The 23,217-nt window shown below is 54.7% G+C and overlaps 8 protein-coding genes and 1 non-coding gene across 9 annotated transcripts; 5 read left to right on the plus strand and 4 right to left on the minus strand.

The window, feature by feature from the left end:
• Nucleotides 1-504: 504 nt before the first annotated feature.
• Nucleotides 505-2,379, plus strand: ACO1O0_003501 (glycoside hydrolase; the record flags this gene model as incomplete). Its single annotated transcript, XM_083192954.1, has 1 exon — nt 505-2,379. One exon carries the CDS (start codon nt 505-507, stop codon nt 2,377-2,379), a length of 1,875 nt encoding a protein of 624 aa, XP_083052011.1.
• Nucleotides 2,380-2,457: 78 nt separating this feature from the next.
• On the minus strand, nt 2,458-4,467 carry ACO1O0_003502 (fungal specific transcription factor domain-containing protein; the record flags this gene model as incomplete). Its single annotated transcript, XM_083192955.1, has 3 exons — nt 2,458-3,191; nt 3,269-4,382; nt 4,456-4,467. 3 exons carry the CDS (start codon nt 4,465-4,467, stop codon nt 2,458-2,460), a joined length of 1,860 nt encoding a protein of 619 aa, XP_083052012.1.
• A 1,109-nt stretch (nt 4,468-5,576) lies between these two features.
• ACO1O0_003503 (general substrate transporter) lies at nt 5,577-7,253 on the plus strand (the record flags this gene model as incomplete). The annotated part of the gene is made up of 1 exon (XM_083192956.1): nt 5,577-7,253. One exon carries the CDS (start codon nt 5,577-5,579, stop codon nt 7,251-7,253), a length of 1,677 nt encoding a protein of 558 aa, XP_083052013.1.
• A 1,236-nt stretch (nt 7,254-8,489) lies between these two features.
• ACO1O0_003504 (uncharacterized protein) lies at nt 8,490-9,693 on the minus strand (the record flags this gene model as incomplete). Its single annotated transcript, XM_083192957.1, has 5 exons — nt 8,490-8,878; nt 8,940-9,067; nt 9,127-9,350; nt 9,408-9,628; nt 9,684-9,693. The coding sequence occupies 5 exons, from the start codon at nt 9,691-9,693 to the stop codon at nt 8,490-8,492; spliced, it is 972 nt and encodes a 323-aa protein (XP_083052014.1).
• Nucleotides 9,694-10,859: 1,166 nt separating this feature from the next.
• Nucleotides 10,860-11,696, plus strand: ACO1O0_003505 (alpha/beta hydrolase; the record flags this gene model as incomplete). Its single annotated transcript, XM_083192958.1, has 2 exons — nt 10,860-11,285; nt 11,343-11,696. 2 exons carry the CDS (start codon nt 10,860-10,862, stop codon nt 11,694-11,696), a joined length of 780 nt encoding a protein of 259 aa, XP_083052015.1.
• A 310-nt stretch (nt 11,697-12,006) lies between these two features.
• Nucleotides 12,007-13,179, minus strand: ACO1O0_003506 (class I SAM-dependent methyltransferase; the record flags this gene model as incomplete). The annotated part of the gene is made up of 5 exons (XM_083192959.1): nt 12,007-12,154; nt 12,226-12,330; nt 12,393-12,764; nt 12,826-12,936; nt 12,998-13,179. The coding sequence occupies 5 exons, from the start codon at nt 13,177-13,179 to the stop codon at nt 12,007-12,009; spliced, it is 918 nt and encodes a 305-aa protein (XP_083052016.1).
• Nucleotides 13,180-15,143: 1,964 nt separating this feature from the next.
• On the plus strand, nt 15,144-15,216 carry ACO1O0_003507. The gene has a single exon. It is a non-coding gene; the product is annotated as a tRNA-Cys (tRNA).
• A 3,518-nt stretch (nt 15,217-18,734) lies between these two features.
• On the plus strand, nt 18,735-20,057 carry ACO1O0_003508 (Gfo/Idh/MocA family protein; the record flags this gene model as incomplete). The annotated part of the gene is made up of 1 exon (XM_083192960.1): nt 18,735-20,057. The coding sequence occupies one exon, from the start codon at nt 18,735-18,737 to the stop codon at nt 20,055-20,057; it is 1,323 nt and encodes a 440-aa protein (XP_083052017.1).
• Nucleotides 20,058-22,112: 2,055 nt separating this feature from the next.
• Nucleotides 22,113-22,754, minus strand: ACO1O0_003509 (uncharacterized protein; the record flags this gene model as incomplete). The annotated part of the gene is made up of 1 exon (XM_083192961.1): nt 22,113-22,754. One exon carries the CDS (start codon nt 22,752-22,754, stop codon nt 22,113-22,115), a length of 642 nt encoding a protein of 213 aa, XP_083052018.1.
• Nucleotides 22,755-23,217: the final 463 nt, after the last annotated feature.

A 23,217-nucleotide genomic window follows, 5' to 3' on the forward strand; every position in this document is an offset into this window, starting at 1 on the left:
CATCGGGATCGGGTACTTCTCATACTAGGGACAATAGGCTATTGATCCAGGGAGCCCAAATACGACTCAAGATACATAATTGGTAGGCAGGTCACGAGCGAGGTGACATCCATATTTACCCCAGCTACCCCACGGCCAGTGTGACGGGACACAACCTCCCCACACCATCCGTCTTGAACCCCATTCTTCTTTCATTCGGCCCAAACCCAAGTAGTGATATCGAGCCGCGTGAGTATTATTCCCATTCAAATGAGACAAATAGCTAATCACGAATATCTCATCCAGGTAATAGCTGTTTCGCACGCCGGAAGAGACCGAGTTGGTCAGTTCGGGCCGTTCGGGACTTGGCTCAGCAGACCTTCTGCTTTTGGGTCTTCCGTCTTCCGCTTCGTCCACATTCAGGTTCATAATTTCTCACCACGTATAAAAGGTATGCCCCTTTGTTACGAGTCCTGGGGATTTTTCTTGAACTCTGCATCTTCCAAACCAATTGCCATAGATATGATGGGCGGATACGCGATCAAGGCAGTGACCCTTCTGGCAGCTCTGTCCACGGGGGCCATGGCCCGGGGCGTCTCACGTCCCCACGGCCACAACAACACGGCCGACTCGGACGTGCTCAAGACGTGGTGGCACAGCACTGGCGAGATCAACCCGACCGGCCGCGTCCGTGACGAGAACGTCCGCCAGTCCCACGTCTACAGCATCCAGGTGGCTTCGTCCTCGGCCCCTCACAAGTTCTACGACTCGTTTGCGTACGAGTCCATCCCCCGCAATGGAAACGGCAAGATCTGCAAGCCCGACGACCCCACGTCCTTCTGCGATGTTGACGACCAGATCGGCATCGAGGCCGACATTGGCGTCGACATGGCCTGGTCCCAGTACCTGGCCGGCGAAGACACCATTGTGCGCATCACGCGCTCCAAGGGCCGTCGCATCAAGGCCGAGGATGTCGTTGTCCGCCCGACGACGCTCGACTTTGACATCAAGGTCGACTGCGACGCCGTGCTCATCACCGTGCCCTTCCACGAGAACGGCCACCGGTTCTCGGTCGAGTTCAAGGACAATCTCTGGGAGTACCGCAACGCCGGCCCTGGCCTGCACTCACACTATGTCCAGAACAAGAACCCCGATGGCGTCGACTACGTTGCCGAGTACAATGATTCCATGCCCATTGTCGGCGTCGAGCCGCTCAATGCCCTCCTCATCTTCATGAGCCCCTTCCCGGACGCCAAGTACGTGCCGGACCTGGAGACGGACACGTACACGGTCCCCGAGGGGCTCATCACGGACCTGACAACGGTCACCGAGTCGACACTGTACTTCCCCCCCGGAGTCTACTGGCTCACCGGATCCAACCACGCCATCCTGTCCAGCACCATCACCTGGGTGTACATGGCCCCTGGTGCTTACGTCAAGGGCGCGATCCAGTACGAGAGCCACGAGCTGGATCTGCGCGCAACGGGATTCGGCGTGCTGTCGGGCGAGCAGTACGTCTACCAGGCCAACACCGCACAGAACTACGAGAACATCAAGTCGGACAACACGTCGCTCAAGATGTGGCGCGGCGAGTCGGCCGTGGGCACCAGGTGGACCATCCACGGGCTGACGACCAACGCGCCGCCCTTCAACAGCATGGACTTTTACGGCGAGGACCTGGGGTCCTTCTCGGTCGATGCCTCCGACTACAAGCAGGTGGGCGCCTTCTTCGGCCAGACGGACGGCATCCAGATGTACCCGGGCTCGCACGTGCGCGACGTCTTCTACCACGTCGGCGACGACGGCATCAAGACGTACTACAGCAACGTGCTGTGCGAGCGCATGACGGTGTGGAAGACCAACAACGCGCCCATTGTGCAGTTCGGCTGGTACTCGCGCGACGTGACCAACGTGACCGTCGACGCCGTCCAGGTCATCCACACGCGCTACGTCACGCAGGAGATCTTCTGGCCGCGCGGGCTGCTGGGCTCCGCCGTCAGCTACCTGGACCAGGAGTCGACGGCGACGGCCGACGTGACCAAGACGCTGTCCAACTACCGTGTCACCAACGCCCGCTGCGAGGGCATCTGCCCCAACCTGGTGGGCATCAACCCGCTCCAGAACATCGACACCATGCTCCTGTCCAACATCTGGATCGAGCAGCTGGCCCCGCTGACCACCGAGGTCGGCCAGAGCAGGTTCCGCGTCTTCACGGATGCCAACAACGGGAACAAGACGGTGTCCCTGGGGGCCAACTCGCCCGACAACCTGGGCCTGGTCATCGAGGACTACTACGTGGCCGGCGAGAAGATCAGCTTCGACAAGGACAACTGGCAGCACGACAAGCTGGGGCAGATTGACTTTGACCCCCACTGGGAGGGACGCTGGACCATTCGGTAGACGTTTCTGCTGTAGAATAAAGGACTGGCCAGAAGGACCCCCATAGACCATTCTTACTTATATACATACATTCTGGTTTCAGCACAGGCCCCCGGAGCACTCCTCGCCGGCCATGTTGAGGTACTCCCAGGTTGTGGGATTCCGGAAGGCGTTGGGGAGGCTGTAGTCGAATAAATCGTGGAATGCCATATCGAGTTGCGAGAAGGACACATCCACCGTGCCCCATGCCTGTGGCTGGTAGCTGTCAGGAACCTGACCTCGGTGTATGGCCCCATCGGCCTGGATGGCTGGGGGGGTGGGGATAGGGGCGATGGGTGTTCCATCCACGCTGGGTGTTGGGTAGCCCGGCTGGTGGTGTTGAGAACTGGACGTCGGGGGCCTTCTTCCGCTTTCCGTAGATGGTATACCAGACCCCTGGACCCTGGATCCCTTGCGGATGTTCTGGTATCCTGTTGTCACATCAGGTTCGGACTTGCGAATGCTCCACAGCTTCCTGGCCAGCTTGGCCACACCCCTCGTGCTCGTCCACCGCTGGCTCAGCGCATCCAGCACCTCGCAGCACCTCCGCAGGTCCGCGTACGCGGCATCAGGCTCGCGCGTCTCGTCGCGCAGGGCGCGGTAGATGACGCAGGTGGAGATGGACATGGCGTAGGGGACCAGCGGGAGTGGCGGTGGACCCTCGTGGTCTGGCTGGGAGAGGATGGCCAGGACGCAGTCGGCTGAGGTGAGGCGGCGGTTGTACTGGACGGTGTCGGGGCCGCTGTATCGGCAGGAGAGCATGGCGGTGACGTGGTACCAGATTTCAAGGTATTCTACTCCAGTTGGGCGGATGTAAGTGTGCTGTGAGATGTGATGCGAATTGTGGAAGGGGTTGGGTGCAACGACGTACCTCGATGGGATCTGTGGAACCTGTCAAAGTCGATGCCGGACGTGACCTCGGCCAGCGTGGGAAAAGGACCACTGTCATCCTCGGTGGCCGTTGAGCTGGCCTTGTAGACTTTGGTTGCTTTGGCCATGAGGTCTCCCAAGGCCAGTGACACACCCATGACCTGAGACCGGTAGCAACCCTTTCTGACAGGGATGCGTTGTATCGAGATATCCGTGTCGTTGACTATGAACGGCGCCGCCGCCATGACGGGTTTATTCAGGCGATCCAAGTTCCTCAGCGACCACCACAGAAAGTCGCACTGCTCCTGGTCCGGATTACCGGGTATATTCCAGTGCAGCGAGAGGGACCACGCCTCACAGAGCGCATGGGACAGGTGGTTTGATGAGCGGTCCGTCCCCGAGAGGCCGTCGTTGTGCAGGTGCATCAGCGCGAGCACTTGGATCTTGACGACACGGTCTGGCTCGAGATCCGCCTTGATGGCTGCATCCAGACCCGCGAGGAGCCGAGATGCAAACTTCAGGGGCTGCAGTACGGGCCCGTCATCGATACATCGCAGGAATGGCGCGGCCTGCTTGGTCTTGCAGGCGACGAGGCAGATGGCGCGCACCAGGTACGTGGAGCAGGTTCCATTGCTGTGGTCACGGAAGGCGGCGGCACCATCGAGGAGGGGGGTGAGGTCGTTGAGGGTGGAGATGTAGATGGCGAGGAGAGCGTCTGTTGTGGTGCGTGGCAGTTCGAGAAAGGCACCCGCCTCGTCGAGATATCTCTGGTGACTATCGGAGAGCTCGGGTGGTGCTGAGCGGCGCTTATATGTCTTGTACCATAGTGACTGGCGGTGAGCTCTCTGTGCAGCAAATGCAGCTTGCTCGTCTGGATGGCGGGCGAGGGCCCGGGCAGAGGCGGAGTGTGTCGGGCATGATTCCAGGGGCTCTGTGCCTGGAGATGTCTCAGGGATGCTGGAGAGGTCTGCCAGGAGAGACTCGGGGATGTAATCTCCTACACGCCCTGGGCTTGGGGTGGGTTCCCTCGTGGTCAGGTTTGAATGGGGTTCATGGGGAGTGTCCTCAGTCATCCGGTTCTCAGCTGGGGTGTAGTTGCAATCCCCATCAGTGCTCTGGGTATGGTAGCATCTCTTCTTGCGTGCACGACAGTCTCGGCACGGTGGGTACTGTCAGCTATATACTAACCTCCCTTGCCATTGCATTTAATGAATCACTTATCTTGACGAGTGCGTTTCCTCGTCGGGGTCCCCACTGACTGCCATACAAACTCCATTGGCGGCGACCGTGGAGCAAAGTGGCAACTGGGAACAGGCGAACTGACGATGGGCGGATGTTTCCCGTACAATGTCGGGCGATGATGATTTCTTAGTCTGTCAACCAGAGAGAGAAGTCGGCAAGTGATTCTAGACACGCATCTTGGGATTGTGTCTTCCGACCCCAAAGCGGAAGCGAGCCGACCAAGCTTCATCCGAACTCCTGGGGATCCTGGACTCGACCCCAGACCCCGCACAGTTAGGTATTGGCCCCCGCGATCTGCTGTCCAACCATAATCGAACTCCTCTGGCTTGGAACCCTGGCGAGTGAGACACGGGATTTATCACTGTGCGAGTTGTGCTGCAGCTCTCGGTGTACTCCGGCACAGATAACCGATGACAGTGTGATGCCCGTTGGGAACCTCCTCTACAGCCACCAGCAGGTACTGGCAAGTAAGCATGTAGCTTGTGCCCCCTAATACCATAAAAGTCAGACTACGTAGCAGCCCTTTGTCAACACTTATTGTCTCGGGGGCTCCTAGTCATGCTTTAATGTAGTCTCACCAACGCCCACGTGGTGTGTTGTCGGGCAGCAACTTGGATATGGTAATGCTGATGAAACCTGAAGGATCGCCCGAGAAATCCAAAATCCACCTTGACCCAGGTTTTCGGTTGAAACATGCACACAGGCTCCCCTCGTGTCTGGGGTATGCACCCCGCTCGGGGGAATATGGACGGGAATTGCAACCTGTCAGACCAGTGGGAGCACTTCATGGCGTGATGGTGTGGCTGTTGGCCGTGCCCCGGATTCCGGCTTCTGTGAAGGAGCATGTTGCCGACCAGAATTGGGTCTAGAGTGCCGCTGCACTGGGATAACTGACCGAGACATGTTTGTATCATCGGTGAGATCAATGGCCATCAATGGCACGGAGTGTGGGATAGGCTGTGGTTATTAGTAGATCATGGATCCCATCCATGCTATGGCCCGCCAGCATAGTTGTGTTCATGTTCATATAATTATCGGATCCAATAAACTTGGCGAACCTGTTTCCCATGGCTCCCAAGCTGTCAACCGACAGCACCCCTGCGCAGGAGCACGTCGAAGAAAGCGTCCGGACCGTCGAGCCCGTGCTTGACGATGCTATCCAGTCCTGGAAGAGACTCCGCGAGGACGCCAACCTTGCCACCAAGGATGAGCACAGCACGACCTTCCTCCAGTCCGTCCGCCGCTACCCCAAGGCCGTCGCCTGGTCCGCCGTGGTGACCCTGTCCATCATCATGGACGGCTACGACACGGCCCTCATGGGCAGCCTGTTCGGCTTCCCGGCCTTCCAGAAGACCTTTGGCGCCGAGGTCGGCGACACGGGCAAGTACACGCTCAGCGCGCCCTGGCAGATGGCCATCGGCATGGCCAACTCGGTAGGCAACGTGTTCGGCATCGCGCTCAACGGCGTGCTGAGCGACAGGTACGGGCACAAGCCCGTGCTGCTGGGCGGGCTGGTCTCGCTGACGGGGCTCATCTTCATCCAGTTCTTTGCGCGGTCCGTGTCCGTGCTGTTCGCGGGCCAGCTGCTGTGCGGCGTGCCCTGGGGCGTCTTCACGACGCTGGCGCCCGCGTACGCGTCCGAGGTGGTGCCCCTGGTGCTGCGCAGCTACCTCGAGACGTGGGTGGTGTGCTGCTGGGGCATCGGGCAGCTGCTGTCGTACGCGGTGCTGTTCAGCCTCAACGACCGTGAGGACCGGTGGGCGTACCGGATCCCGTTCGCCGTGCAGTGGGTGTGGCCGGTCCTCATCATCCCGCTGGCCGTCTTCTGCCCCGAGTCTCCCTGGTGGTATGTGCGCAGGGGCCGGTACGACGAGGCCGAGAGGTCGGCGGCGAGGCTGGCCAGCGCGCCGACGGGGGAGATGGCGCGCCAGGACGCCAGGAGGGCCGTGGCGCTGATGATCGAGACCAACAAGCTGGAGCAGGACATGTGTAGGGACACGTCGTACCTGGCGTGCTTCCGGGGGACGGACCTGCGGCGTACCGAGATTGCCTGCGTGTCGTGGGGGTCACAGATCTTCACGGGGTTCGTGATCCAGGCGTACGCGGCGTACTTCTTCCAGCAGGCCGGGCTGAGCCCCAAGGACTCGTTCAAGATGACGCTGGGCATGGGAGGGCTGCATCTGGTGTGCAACATGGCGTCGGCTATGCTCACGGGCAACTATGGACGGCGGTGGCTGTACCTGGCCGGGTGTCTCGTCCTGGCGCTGCTCATGTTTGTGCTTGGCTTCCTGGCCATTGGGCCTCAGAACTCGACCTTTGGCTTTGCCACGTCGGCGGTCTACCTCGTGTGGTTTGGGGTCTGGTGCCTGACGCTGGGCCCGCTGCCGTATGTCATCAACGGCGAGGTATCGTCTACGCGACTGCGCTCCAAGACGCTGGCCCTCGCACGGGGGACGTACCTGGCGCTGGGCATCGTGAACAGCGTCGTGACGCCGTACATCCTGAACCCGGAGTGGGCCAACTGGAGGGGCAAGGCAGGGTTTCTCACAGGTGGCCTGACGCTCGTGTCGTTTGCGTGGGCATTCTTCCGGCTGCCCGAGACGGGGAGGAGGACATTCGAGGAGCTGGATATCCTCTTCTCGGAGAAGGGGATCACGGCCAGGACGTTTGGCAAGGCTGTTATTCATCGGGACGGGGATGAGATTCGGGTGACGGGGCCACATCTGGGCAACACTGGCGACTGACCATTTGGCGCATTTCTGTGGTATTGAGTTTCGGGCAGACGGGGGGACCGGAGGAGGGCTCGGAGCTAGGATTTTGGAGGTCGGGGTGAGGTCGTCGGGCTGATGCCATCAATGGTGGACTGTGGTTCGGGTCATCCCCTTCGCTCTAGCCTCCGTCATTGTCGTGGTTATAATTTCCATGCTCGCTGTAAGTGTCGTCGGCATCATGGCGGTCACCGCGAGGACCGGGGCCCTGGGATTCGAGATCTCATCAACGGGGCACTGCGCCGTGCGGTTTATTTGATCCAAGAGGCCTCTGGTTGGCCCATTATACATGCTGTACATCTGTCCGACACACAGAGCCAACAAACATAACAGCTCACAGTCAACGTTGAACTCACCTCTGACACCCTTGCCTCTCAAGAACAGAAGCCTCTTCAAGGCTTGGTAAGACCGGCATTAGTATGCAAGGGCGAATTCACATCAAGCTCAGACAACTACATGATACCACCATTGCGAGTCGGATAGATAAATTATCATTCTAGCTTCATTGGACCAAGGCCCCGTCGGGTCAGGATTCATCCGGGACTGACACAGCAAGGCGGCGGCCTCTGCTGGCAACCGGTAGCCACCTCGGTGACTTTTATCCACTGAGAATTGTCCCCGGATTCAATAATAATATGAAGCCGGTGCCGGGACAATTTTTGTAAAGCAGCTCGCGCACCCCCTGCAGCCACAATCCTGCATTATGCATGAAGGAATCCGCCGACGGCTTGGAATCCTCCCGGTGCTGCGAATCGGGGGTTGGACAACCTGCAGTCGAGTCAGATCCTTGTTACCCGAAGAGCCTAGCCGTGGGCATCGCTGCAGGCTGTTCGATATGCGGCTTCGCGAACCTATCAGAGGGCCTCGATGCTGCTCAAAGGCGAAACGTGGCGTCATAGTTGCATGAGGCCCGGGCCGGTGGACATGATCGATCGCTTTGGTGATGCTTCTGCGTAGGACTTGGCATGCGCAACATGGCCTCGAACGAGGCAGGTACTAGAGAAGGCTCCCCGAGGATAAGCATCATTATAAGCCTCGGGAGCCTCCGTTTCGCCGTCGGATACAGCACCCGCTGAGGGGACGCTGCACTACGACACTCACAGTTGCGACTTGGCATGACGGAATATGTTCTCGAACCCCGTCCTCTACCTGGAGGAGGGTCGTATCCGGCGGTTTCATAGCCGGTTCTGACACGCGGCATGTTGGATCTAGCTAGAGGCCACTTCGTGGCATGACAGCATCCGCCCCGGGACGGGCATTTCGAGTATATTCCACGTCCCAGGCAGTTTCCACCATGATGGCATCTGACCCCTGTGCCTTGTGTGTCCGAACACTGGATAATGGAATGCCCATTCCCGCGGCCCCTCGCGGCTCCTTTATGGACCCAGGCTGTGAGCTCACTTCGGTACTCCTAGCCGCATGTGAAAACGGCATGGTGTCCTCATCCCTAGATTGGAGGGCTGTCATCCCCCAAGACTGCAGCGTTCGCTTCTTGGTAACCCCATCGCTGGCCGGCGGGTAGGCTGACTGGGCGGAGGCCACGGTGCCGAAGCGTTTTGGACGAATGGCTACATAGAGCGGTCGTAGTGTCGGGAGGCATGCTGCGATGATGAGCATCAGATGTGAGGAAGCTGTGGGTTCTCGAATGGTCACTAGACTTACCCGAGATGATTGCAAAGTCAGCTTCCATCTTGGCCCATATACCCTGATCGACGAGGTTCCAGGTCATGTCGGAGGTGGTGTCTTCGGTGACCACGGCGACGAGTCGCATGATGGAAGCGACGCAAACACTTTTCTGGTCAGCCCCGTGTCATGGGAGGAGAGAGAAGATGGCAAATGGAATACGTACAACCCGCCCAGGAGGAACATGGACATGATGGTGATTTTGCGGTCCCTCGAGACATGGAGCTTAACCACGTAAGGGATCGGCAACGCAAGAAGAGCGACATCGATGAGGATATTCGGGATGGAGATGGCGAAGAGAAACTTGTTCGCATCGACGTCGCAAGACGCCCCGATCGACTTGTCCCAGAAGCCCCGGGTCGGAATGCATTGCAACAGCGTGAGGAGAAACTGCCATATGCGTTAGAACGAAGGCCGCATGCGCCAAATGCCAATGGTTGAACACACGACTGCGATACCCCACATCGCCACCAATGTGGTCAAGATGATAAGGGGAAGTTTGATGCTGGCGCTCTTGAAGATGCGCCAGTACAAGGCAGCTATGGAGAATTTGACAAAGATGATGACGCCGGTATAGGTCAACTCGGCGGTGAAGAGGCCGATGGAGAAATATTCAACGGCGTTGGGACCAAAGGTCTCAATGTGCCGGCCGAGGGCGCGAGGGATCCCTGGCCTTGTCAGTCATATCGAAATGGCCAACTCTCTCCATCCGGATCATCTTACACCATAACATGTTGGCAGTGAGGCCGGTAGCACATACCTGCATGGAGAGTTAGTACTCTGTGGGCCATGACGCAAAGGGCGAGGGTTCCCATCTTACCAGCGCGAAGAGAATGAGCCAATCGTCAAGCCAGAAGCCTGCCTTTTTCGTCCAGCGGCACCAGAACCGCAAAATAACGCATGCTACGGCGAAGAAGAAGGGGATGGTAGATGATGCATAGAGAGAGGGCTGACGGTTGTCAGAAAGGTCCACAGGGCTCGCCATGTTTGTCGTTGAGTCCCAGTGACACGGCGTACGAGCATTCAGAGTCTCGCCCAGTTGTGAGCATGGAGATGGACCATCTGAATGATATAATTACGGCAAGAAAATGAAGGCAAAGGAAACGGGGTAGGGAAACTGGGATCGGCCAGAGTGCCGTTGAAGGAAGATTGCCGCATAGGCATATCCATGCATGGCATCTGCATCGTGATTTTAACGATGCGACACAACCGACAATGAAGGATCGGCTGTGGCGCGCAAGTTGGTGTGCGACTATATTGTACAAGTGTGCATGATGATACCCATCCCCCCCCACCAACCCACCCGACCGTTGAAGATGACGTTCCAAGGAGCGAGACCGAGGTACGAAGGATTGATTCCGCAGCCAGATATAGATCACTCCAGCCGCACTCTGCTGCCTGTCCCCACCCGAAGGCCAGAATTCCACTCCTTCCTCTGTTGGAAACCAATAAGATTGGTAAGCTGAATGGTGAAGAGGATGGCTGTTGGTTGAGAGAGGGTGTTGGTGACTGTAAACCATACGATTTACGGGTATAAGAATTCTGCAATGCAAAGGGGTTGTTGGCAGGCCAGACCGATGATCACCCAACGCCCCTGCGAACCCCTGGCTGCATAGTAACATCGGCCGGGCCGGCGTTCGAGGCAACGCTCGATGCAACCGCAGCATTCATTGAAGCGTGATTATCACCCCGCTATCTGCAATTTGGTCTCCGTGTGGATGAATGTAATATCCAAGCCTCGTGCCTCCGGGAGGCAGTTGTTGCCGTTGGGCGTATTCTCTTCTTGCTCACATCTTGAGATCCTTGACCGCCGTTGGCAACAGCATCATCGAGCGCCATTGCAAGTATTCTACCATCGCAACATTCTACCATTGTTGGAAGCCCCTACAGATCGCCAGTATGTCCTCGGCACGTCCTCCAGTAATCGTCCTCGTCCCCGGCGCCTTCGGCACTCCCTCCGGGTTCGACAAGCTCCTGCCGCACCTCAAGGATGCCGGATTCTCAACCCATCCAGGGCCATATCCCAGTTGCAACCCGCCCAACCCTGCTACGGCAACCTGCCAGGACGATATTACGTCACTCCGCGACAACGTTCTCCTCCCTCTTGTCCAGCAAGGACAGGATGTTGTCGTCGTCGCGCACTCGTACGGCGGTGTCGTGGCCGGCGCCGCCGCGAAAGGTCTCGACAAGCAGACCCGCGAGGCACAAGGCCAGCCGGGCAGTATCATTGGGCTCATATACGTGGCGGGTAACATCACCCTCGAGGGAGAATCTCTCTTCGAGGCGGTGGGTGGTGCTTACCCCCCATTCATCAAGACAAGCAAGGTACAGTCCATCTTCACCACTGCCTGATGCTGGTTTACCAACATGCGCATCATCTAGCCGTCGGAGGGCCTCGCGCTCATCGAGCCGGCCATGGATATTCTATACAACGACTGCGATCCCTCGCTCACCCAGGAGCTAGAGGGATCCATGGAGCCCCATGCGCACCTGGCCTTTGAGACTAAACCTACTGCCCCGGCCTGGGCGGACGAGGGCTTCGACGGGAGAAGGACATACGTGCGCACCCTGGAAGATTGCTGCAACCCCTCGTTCCTGCAGGATATGTGGCTTGAAAAGACCAAGGTCAAATGGGACGTGGTCGACTTCAAAACCGGACATATGCCGTTCGTCAGTCAGCCCACAGCGCTGGCTGAGCAGCTTATAAAGTCCACCAAGGGGTTCGTTGAGCTGTAGAGCTCACAATTGGCAGTGTCGTTGCCAAGATAGATGATATGCAGCCATAAACCGACCGCGAAGCATAAAAGACATTGACCCTAGTTAACACGACAAATGAGAATAGAATTTATCCTTCACATAAGAAACAAGGTTCATCAATTCAATAAATCTACACCCCTTGTAGTGCCAACTCTAGTACTTGGACGAAAAGGCAGATTTGCAAACATTACGCATATCCAGTGACCTACCTATGTACCCAGACCTCCGAGATACTCCTGGCCTCGTACCTTGGGCGTCTGAAAACAAAGCATCATTGCCACCTCACCTTCTATACCTTCCTCGCGACCCAGACCAGCTTCGGCACGCAAATGGCGGCCCCGCTTCTCGCCTCATTCATCGCCTTTCGCTCTAGCTCGCGTGACGCCTCGGGAGTCTTGAGCGCGTTTTTGGCGAATTCCTTCCAGGTGCTCACGTAACTATTTGCGCTTTCGGTCAGCTTACCCCGAGGTTTATGCATGTAAGACGTGAATGTGCCGGGTGAGCTCACACGTCACTCCAGAATCGCGAGATGTCATGCCCGTACTCGTACGAGTATAGGCGCGAGCCCGAGTATCCATTTTCCTCCATGATTTGCGTGAGGTGGCTCTTCCAGCTGGAGTGGCTGTCAACTCATTGCTCCCTGGATAGCTGCTTGTTAGGGAGGGGGCTGCTCACGTATCACCCCCCTTGAGCTGGGAGAAGAGCTTCTCGAGGTTTGGTGCCGACACGCCCGGAACAGTCTGGATCGAGCAGTTGATGGTATCAACTTCGCCCCATTGGAGATAGCCACCAGGTTTGAGGAGCTTTGTCAGGTTGGCGAGGAGGGGCCGGGGATCGTTGTTTTTAACCACAACGGTGATGAGTCGGACGTGCACGACATCGAAATATCCTACAAACTGTGGAGGTGGCTCCTGGAATAGGTTCCAGGTGTGCATGTGTATGTTCTCTGGTAGCCAGGGCTGGGCGACGACCTGGTCTAAGCTTATATCAAAGCCGTGGAGCTCGACAGATGAAGGCTTGTTGCGGGCGAAATCGTGGAGCCAGATGCTAGTAACAGTGAGCTTCCCACTTCATGAAGGCTAGGCCTGGCATATCAAGGCCATCATACCCATTACCGGTGGCCACATCGGCGACCTTCAAATTGGCATCCCCAGTGGGGATATCCGGATGGGCCAGGAAACCAAGGAGATCTTTCCAAAGGTAGTGCTGAGCTGTAAGTCTGCGTCCCTGTTAGAAGATGAAAACATGAAAATCAAGACATCTTCTCGACCCTGACTTACCTAGAGTTGGCGTTGCAGTCCCGCATCAATGCGTAGGGGTCCTTGCTTTTCATAAAGGTGCCATTCCATCCATTTGACGTGTTACCATTTGTGCCGTTCTGCGTGTGGCCATTTGTGCTGTTCTGCGTGTGGCCGTGGGTGCCGTTTGGCGCTGGGCCATTCGTGCTGTTTGCAAGTCCCATGATGTAAATTTGTGAATGTCGGAGGATCAAACAAAGGGCATGTTATCCTGAAGGCGTTTGGTCAAATCGAATATGATATATAGAAACTCGGGCACAGGCCATGACGTACGGCAGTTGAATGCCGTTGATCTTTTTATACATAGACACCTACGCAGGGATTACTTCCTACAGAATGGAGAAGCTTTCCCGTGTGCTTATCGTGCCCCCATCCTCGGGCTCTCTAACCTGCCAACGCATTTGTATTTTTACGCTTAGTTGCATTCGGGTATCCATGACTCGGCGGCGGCAGTACGGAGAGACCAATCCGATTCCGATGCCACATTCCATTACCAGGAACCCAGCTGCACGACAAGTGTGATAGCGTATGCAGGTGTGTGAATCGCATATAATTGTGATATCTTCTAACTAAAGAGGGGCGGCATACCCGAGCCCTTTTATGGTATGATTTTATGGCTAAAATGGGGTATTTTCAATATCAATCCTGAATAGGGCCTTTTAGGGGCTCCGCCCGTACCCCTTGGGCCAATGTACCCCTTGACGGCTGTGACAGATTGTCACTAACAACTGCGTGCCCATGCCCTGGGATTTGAGAAGCGGGTTAGCAATGGGAGGTTGGTAGCACCACACCGGCTGATTACCCATGTATCCTGGCGCCCGTTGAAATCTAGGGTTGCAATGAAGATCCTGATGTAACCTGGGACGGATGCGGCTGCGGTATGATATGAATTCGTAAACATAGTAATAAGTTACCAATTGGGGGAACTTGGACATACCAGAGGTACTTCTTACTTGTAAAAGCTTATTGCACGGTTGGATGTGTCGTGTCGTCTTATGTACAGCCTCTCGTTAGCTCAAATCCCCGATGATTCCCTACAGGCCAGAGCCTACAGGCACATGACCAAGGGCGGAGAGCCTACTGAGTACAAGGTACATACGAATACGCACAAGATATCGAGAAGCGCTTGTGGGCCCATATATGGCTACATGTAGGCATCGAATGCAATGGCTTCGCCCCTCGTTGCTGGCGGATTCAGAATGGAGTCGGTGCCACCGATATGAAAATGAGAAGTCACAAAAGGGAATCATTGTACGTCTTGCCCACTTATTGGTCCCCACGAAGTACCTCTGCGTCTTACGTTTGCGGGAAGTGCTGCATTGGAGCGACAGCTAACAACTGCGGATCCCTTGACCCGTCGCGTCCATCATTGCCCAGTTCTAACCATGCACGTACGTGCGCTTATCCGTACCTGTCAGCTCACTCTCACACGGCGAGAAAGCTGAGTATGGCTAGCGGAAAGCTCGTGCATGAACCCTTTTTAGCATCACCGATGTGACAGCTTTCGTCATCATAGACCGACGATTCCGCAACTAGTGCAGATGATGCAGTACACCATCGGGGCATGGTCAGCCCATCGGGGTATAGTCAGCCCATCGGGGGCAGTGTGGCGCTTTGAATTGATCTACCTTATTCTCCCACTCTGAGGCGGTCAAACCTACTTGACTACATTCGTATTCTTTCATGTAATCGCAATTGCGACCTTAAGGTCCCTAGAATGCTTTCCCCAAAGTCAATACTAGTTTCACCCTTTCCAAGACTCACCATACCTCATAATTTCCCCTCCGAACGGATCATGTCTCTCAGCTGTACCCACTGGCTTCCAAATCCTGCAAGACAAACCTTCTGCCGAGTTAGACACGGATTGTAGGGCCATCGGGAAAAGACATGGACATTCTACGTCCAAGAGAGCCCAAAGGAGATCTCGGGCAAGAAATCAAAATGAAGAAAGTTTTAGGGCAGGGTCGAATGCGACAAGAACAAAAGGAACACGAAGCCCTCGACATCCACACTAGTAACTTCCAGGGCCGGCCTTTTTTTGTCCCCAGCGATCTTCTTTGCCAGAAGTCACTCTGCAACAATACTCGTATCATGGCATAGTGCAGGACGTATCTGCGACAACCTTGAAGCCTTGGTGGCGCAGCGGTTAGCGCGTGGATTTGCAGTGTCTAAGGTCCCTAGTTCAAATCTGGGTCAAGGCTTCCTTTGTTGCATTTATAGAGAACCCCTCTAGCATCTTTTTTATTTATTTTTTAAGCCTCTGGGATGATTTCCATTCAAATAGAGGAGTCTTGAATTAATTTGTTGGTGCTGTGATGGCTTTCGACCGTTGGGCTGCCCACGCATGTGGCGGAGTGACGGGATATTTTGCCATGGACGCACCTCCCGTCACTTTCCAACGGCGCACCTTCCCTGGCTTTTTGCCTACTCAGCTTGTTCGTGTCCCCATATTTGAGCCAGCAGCTTGCCTTTTCACCCAATCCTAGCATCCTCCAGACTTTGCCTCGAAAGACTGAAGTCTTGCGAAAACTACCTACGGAACGATTTCTAACGCACTCACGGGGATATGATAGGCAGTAATGGATTAGAGTCTGCTGAACTGCATCACCGATAACGCTGATTGAGTTTTCTTGTGGGCTCACTCAGACGCTTCCATGGGCAGTGACTATCTAGGGAAAGGGAGTCAGTCCCCTGGCAGAAATTTATCATCGACTAGAGGATTTGCCTAATGAGATGATCAATTTCTACACCTATAATCTCAAGGGAATTTCCGAAATTCTCTAGTAGGGGATATATGTTATGCTCGAGATTATCCTACGCGCTCGACCACTAGTAACTCTCCCGGACCTCTGTCCCTCTTTTCAAACAGCCAAGCAATGGCTCGAAGCCAGTATGGACCTATGATTAAGCCTAAAGCATATGCATATCTCTTACATTAAGGTCCTTACTGATCCGTTGCGGCTACAAAAAAGCCCCCCGAGCATCTGCAAATGCATGTTGGAGCTCTCCCCGGGGGAAATTATCTTGAATCCTTGTTGTCGTCAACTCCCTTTCTTGAAGTCACTCACAAAGGCAACGAGGCGTATTTATTTAGCAATAATACAACAGTCCACGCCGGAGACTCATTTTGCCACATACAAGGGTTCCCAGAGGATTATTATCGACTTTCAACCAGCAAATGATTTCGATGAGATAGATTAAGCTTCTTGGCAGATGATTTTAAGGCGCAGAGAAGAATCGCCTAGTTTTACTGGGCGAGAAAGGCGCAGCTCTCCAGAAGAACCGCGCAGTCCTTATTATTCCATATAGGAATTGGAAAGCGATGATGCCGTCGAGCTGATAGAAAGATACTAGTGTCGAGCTTCCCACGAGAATCGGACACTAGATATCGCACGATGCACTGTTCATTTCCTTCATCGATGCGCTGGAGACCCTTTATTCAGCTCCGACTTGTTACTCTCAGAGTCAGGCCAGACGAAGCCTTCAGGCAATGGATATGTGTACATTATTCTCTTTATAAGAGCGTGGCTCCAATTTTCGCCCAACGTTCAAAGGTAACTGCCATGTTCATTCAGCATTATTGAGTCAGTAACGTTTCACGTAGCACAGCTCGGACACACAATGAAGCCTGAAGGTTTATTTCGCGCTGCTAGATGATATAGGTCGCGAGTTAACAAGACGTACGACGCTAAACGAGTGCTGACTCACCGAATTGGTTATCAAAGCATCTCTGGCGCAGACATTTTCCATGATGGACATGCATCGCTACATAAAATGTCGAATTGCCAAAAAGTGATGAGGATGGGGCCTCAATGGCAAGAAAGGGCGTCACTGCTGCATTGTTCTGTCTACCTAGCTGGGCACACAACAAAGATCAAAATGGCTCGGGTTTGGTTACACTAAGATGCCAAGATCGATTCGAAGTTCGCTAGTAACTTGAAGACGGCAATCGAGGGCTTATTGATTGGTAAAAGCTCAAGAACTAGTGGGCCACATCTGAACACCATGAAGGCTCTGGTTGCGATGGGTTTCCCAGAGATTGATTTTTTTGGAGTGGTGGTGAAGTTCTTAAATTTGAGGAATAAATCACTAAAAGGACGGTGGGCGACAGCGTCTTCTATACGAAAACTATTGCAAGCCACTTTGTCGATACAACCGGGTACGGGGTATACAGCTATTCTTATGAAGAAGAAACCGTACGGATAACTATCCGTAGCTTGTGCTTGTCACTCTAACTTGACATTATATGCTGATGGGACAGATGTGATTGACTGGATTTGGGGTGTTGTGTTGTCTTGGGGATGCCCTCCTTTCGTTGCTTTTTGCGAAGTTAGAAGGCCATAACCTGAGGGTCACGACGGAAGACACCGACCCGCAAGGTCTCAAGACTGTTTTCACTATGTATATAAGACCGGCATCAATTGCACAGATGATTGATGCCACATCATTCTTTTTCTATTATCAATTGAAGCACTTGTTGCCCAATCCTGCACATTGACCTTGTTGCTCCGTGAGCCACGACCTTCGGGTCAATCCAGCCCCAGGCTGTGATTACGGCCTACGACAACTTGTCGTATGCACCGATAATCTATACGAGCGATATTACACCCAGCCAACCCCGCCCAAAACTCATGGTCTTCATGTTGTTGTCACGGTTGTTGTCCCTTCTGTCTCAGAGCGCCTCCTCGAGCCCCACCTACGAGGCCCTCAACAACGCGCTTGTTGTTGTGGGTCCCTTGTTCGTGTTCTTGTGCATAGTAGTCAATCCCCAACTCAGTGTCAGCGCTACTTTCGTCGGAAAGAGTGGTATGGAGAGGATGCGATAACTGGGGCTTTAGAACTCCAAAAGGATTTGTTTTATAGAGTTTTATAAGCTACTCCCGCTACATCCTTATATGTTGAGGGATGGAACGGCAGACTCAAAGTATATAGATATTGTGTTGGATGGTGTGGATGGGGGGACTGTCACTAGATGAACGTTGCGTTCAGTTGCTGTCGTCCAACAAGGATATGCAATACACATTCAAGTCACTGGAAGTTATTCGATATTAGAAATTAAATTTCACACTTATCTTGGTAGGCTGATATGCTCATAGTGGTACAAAGGACACATGCAGTAGAACGACTACGAGGATGGTCGGCCATCCATAGACGACAATCCACCCCATGCCAACTAAGTCCACTATAGAGGGAATGAAATCTGGGAGCGAAATCCCGTATCCTGTGGGAACAGTCGCACATAATGCACCTACACCCGGCATCTTCACCCGTCCCGACCCTGATTGGGAAGCATCCGCGCCCTCCATTTCGAACCAATAGTTACCAGTCCCCCAATAACACATCCCCCGCAAAGGCAGGGAGGGGCAACTATCACATTTTTGCTCCATTAGGCGGTCAAGAAGATGACTAGGCCATTCTTGGTTCGGCAGGGGAGTCGTCTCCGCCAAGGACATCGAGACATCTCCCGTGGTACATCCACCGACGGATGGATGAAGATAAACTTCTGGGACGAGGGGTCACCCAAGGCGGTGGTGAAACCACGCATCTCATTGTTTGCGCGACCTTGCCTATGAAGTGGCTCGGGTAGGATTCTTCTTACGTGGTATATATTGGCGGCAGTCCAGGTCTGCAGTCCCGCGTGGTCACCATCGTCGACACTTATCTTCTTCTTTACGGCCACTCTACACAATAGCACCAACATCACGCATAGGACTTCACCATGGCCTCCCTAGTCAAGCGATATGTCATTGTTGGCATGGGCGTCCGCTCCTCCTTCTACTACCAGGCTATCATCCAGGACCACAGTGACGTCTCCACGCTGGTCGGGATATGTGATACCAACCAAACACGCATGAACGCTGCCAACGACCATATGGTTGAGCTGGGCGGAGAGAAACAGCCCACTTACAAAGCCGAGGACTTTGACCGTATGGTGGCCGAGCAGAAGCCCGATGTGGTCATCGTCACCACCATCGACCGTTTCCACCACGTCTACTGCATCCGCGCCATGGAGCTTGGCTGCGACGCCATCACCGAGAAGCCCATGACCATCGACGAGGAGAAGCTGCAGCTCATGGTGGACGCCGAGAAGAGGACTGGCAAGCAGGTCCGCGTGCTCTTCAACTATCGCTACGCACCACACCACACCAAAGTTCGCGAGCTTATCGCCTCGGGCGTCATCGGCGAGATTTCCACCATCCATATGGACTGGATTCTCGACTGCTCTCACGGCTCCGACTTTATGCGCCGCTGGCACCGCGACAAGGCCAACAGTGGTGGCATTCAAATGCACAAGTCAATTCACCACTTTGACCTCGTCCACTTCTGGCTCAATACGGAGCCTGACACTGTCTTCTGCATGGGAGATCTGCGCTTCTACGGCAAGGAAAACGCCCAACGCCGTGGCATGACTCACATCCCGGATCGCTACCTGCACGACGAGGAATCCAAGAAGGATCCCTTTGCGCTGAGCATCGAGGACAACGACCAGCTCAAGAAGCTCTACCTCGAGGCTGAGCACGAGGACGGGTACATCCGCGACCGGAACTGCTTTGCCGACGGCATCACCATTGAGGATAACCTGTCCATGGTAATTCGCTACACAAATCGCGCCGTCATGACGTATAACACGTACGCGTACGCGCCATGGGAGGGGTACCGATGCGTCTTCAACGGCAGCAAGGGCCGCCTTGAGATTGAGGTGGTCGAGGGCGGGTACTCTGCGTACAACGAGCCGGGCAAGGACAACAGCGTGCCCTCTGAGCCGAAGCCGTACATCCAGCCCAACGTCGAGATGACCAAGATTGTCGTCTACCCGCTGTTTGCGGAGCCGTATGTGGTACCCGTCGAGAAGGGCGTCGGGGGCCACGGCGGAGGAGACCCGGTGCTGCTACGGGATGTTCTGGTTGGCAGGGAGGAGGACAGCTTCCACCGGGCGGCGTTCATCCGCGATGGGGGGAATGCTGTGCTGGTTGGTGTTGGGGCAAACCATTCGATGAAGACGGGGTTGCCGATCAAGGTACAGGAGTTGGTTAAATGGTAGTTACTGTGATGTACTTATTGGGCATTGTTCTATTTGATAGCATCTACCGCGAGACACACTCGCCTACTCCATCTGAGGCGAACATATCTGTGCTTATATATATGTAGCTCCTAATAGGACTAGTAGGGGATAATCTGTATCTCTAGTCTGGCCGACTCTTTGTTACCGGTCCTTTCTATGTAGCCCACTTCCCCAGACCTTCTTGTCAGACGATCGAGCGGCGATCTGTCTCGGGGCCATGTGCGGGTAAGGCTGCGGGCGAGAAACAGAGTCGCGTAAGCGCACTGAGGATTAGTGAAGATAGCCCTAACATGGCATGATCCCCTGGTGCGCAAACACTGCGTCGGCGTGGATGAAGAATCAGGATACCAAAATATCGAGGCGGACCCGGGACCCTGACTGGGAAAACTCAGAACCGGCTGGATGTTTCAAACGCCCAAAACAGAGCCTTTCCTATTTTCTTATCTTGTTGATTTAATTTTGAAGCTTCTTGTTCTTTATTCTTTTCTTTCCGCTGTGATGGGGCTTATCTTTATCTTTTCATGGGAGCTATCACAACTCTTGTCGAACAGTTGGCGTCACCTATGTGGCAGTCCGGGAACAACGGCTCGTGAAACTCATTGACATTGACGCGACACAGGGGCTGTAATTTCATTACTGGGTGGTAACAATCAGGAGGCCTCACTGGAGACGTACCGAGGCAGTATTTGTTGCGAACCTACTCCCATGTTATCACCATGCAAAGCGCGATATTAGCGAACAAACCTGTTGTGAGTGCTTTGTGACATCCCTAACAATAATGCTATTTATATCTAGTCTGTATCCAACGAATCCCCATGGACCTTTGGTAAACAGGGTCTACAACCAACATGTTAGCTGTGTATGGTGTTGGTAGTGTCACCGCTCCCGATTCGCCGTAGAGCAGACTGTACATGGGTAGATACCAACATCCAGGTGAGGCTATCACCCCAGCGCCCGGCACAGCCCAGTTTATCAAGCATAGTCTCATCCAAGGGGTTGGGAAAATCCATCGCCGCTCATGAGTCATACTAAAAATATCCTGCCAAAGATACACTTCACCGCCATCACCGCCACGCTCATGGCTGCCATCGGCGTCAGCACTATGCTGGCCACGGGACTCGGTTCCCCCGGCACCAGATGCTACCCCATCTGCCCTGAGAAATACGACACGTACTGCTGCAAGGACGTTATCCCCTTCGTGAGATCGTGCAGCCGGGCGGGGATATGTATCACTCAGCGCGGGTGGGCCTGTGTTTCTGGGCCTAGCAAGGTCGACTCAATCCGGTACTGCCTCGAGGAGGTCGGCGGGGATATGCAGGCATACTGAAATAGGCCTGGATTCAGGTGAGTGCCCATGTGTAGCTTCTAGGGAAAGGAATCGGATCTTCCGACGCTGAAGACAGGTGGTCCGGATCGATTATCAGATGGACTGGTAGCTCTTTTGAGCCGGCGCCAGACAACCCCTACTATAAAAACTTGCAGGGGTCCGGGCTGCGCGGAGCTTGGGCTCCATAGGGGAAGGGTATCCAGTGGGAGGAGGCAGATACGCAGGACGCAGGACATGAGGTGGAGAACCGGGGAGATGCTGGTGAGCTGCGGAAGCGCTATGTTGCGAATGGAGATGTGCACATAGTATCTGAAGTGTCTCCCGGATGATGACTTTACTAGAATAGTTGCGGTAATGAACGCGGCGATGTCCTTGGCAGAAGAGTTGAGAGTTAGGTTATGGACAAGGCCATAGACATGCACGCAGACAGACTCCTGGGAGGACTCTTAATTCTCATCCTGTCGATTCAACATGGTCTGCTAGCATCGAGGACATTTGCAGGTTAGGAGAGGATATGAAATCGTGACCATTTTTATAGCGTGATTATCAAGGTATTAAAATTATGAGAAATCATTCTCTCGCTGAGCGCCGATTTATGAACCCATGAACCAGAGAGCAAAACCCCAGTACTATGCCAAATCCACTTTCAAGCCTGAGCTAATAGGTGTGTTGTTTTCGTTTGAATACCGGTCAATCACAAGTACCACTCAGCAGGAATACTCGATCCAGAACCCATTCTGCTGGTCCGCCCCCAGGTAGACATGGGACTTGACCTTGGGATCATTCAGCGCCACACGAAAGTACATATCGTGCGCGCACGCCACCTTGCCCGCGACATGGTCCTCCGCGCCCTCCGAGTCATCCCAGAAGGTCAGGTCCGGATGCAGCTCCTTGTTGCCTCCGCTGGGGTCCCTGTCGACCTCCTTGACGGCGTCGTAGGTGGCGGGCTGGGGCAGCTCGGAAAGAGGGCGGACCTTAAGTAGGGCGTTGTCGCCGTCGACGAGGAACGTGCGGTTGGTGCGGTGGGCCTGGGCCCAGCCAAGGGTGCATGTGGTGGCCTCGTGGGGGATGCCGCGGAAGGCCATGACCTGCTCAAGGTGGGATTCGCCGTTGAGGGTCTCGAGCTCGATGCCCGAGACGGGGGATTCCTGGTAGAGGTCGGGTTGCTGCGGGAAGATATTCCAGGTCTCGGGCATCCAGATGGTCTTGGTCTCGCCGGGGGCAGGGCACGACCGGCGCTCGAGATGGGAGGGAGTGGAGGTGGAGGAGGACGTGAGGATGGGTTTGGCCGTGGCGGCGGTGGCCAGGCACAGGAGAGACACGGCGGTCTGGAGAAGAGTGGCCTTCATGTTGGATTGTGGTTGAGGTTTTGTGGGGAGATGGTTGTATCGGGATGGAGAAGGCGAGGTCAAGTGTTAAGGATGGAAGGATCTGAGACCCGGACAAGATGTGCAGGACATGGACATGTCTAAATATTTATCTGAATATGGATCGCATATTTCCCGAGACAAACATGGGGAGCTCTGAGATTCGTGGAGCAAACAGCAGGGATATCCAAGTTTGATGACGGCATCTCCCCTGCGTCCTCGTACACTGGCCAAGGGCGACCAACGGGCAATTACCAAGAATATTTCTTTTTTAGACCCGGGCTTGGTACGAGCTACGACTGGGTGAGACATTGACGTGGAGTGTTTCTGTTGGGTGTGGAGGCCGATAGCAGCGAATTAGCAATGTGCGGTCAAGGTTGACGGACGAAAGAGCGAATCGCACATGGCTGATCTTATTATAAGTCGAGTTGATACGAGATTTCCA

Source organism: Amphichorda felina, assembly GCF_050947745.1.
Source record: "Amphichorda felina strain 45539 chromosome Unknown scaffold_3, whole genome shotgun sequence".
In the NCBI taxonomy this organism is placed as follows: domain Eukaryota; kingdom Fungi; phylum Ascomycota; class Sordariomycetes; order Hypocreales; family Bionectriaceae; genus Amphichorda; species Amphichorda felina.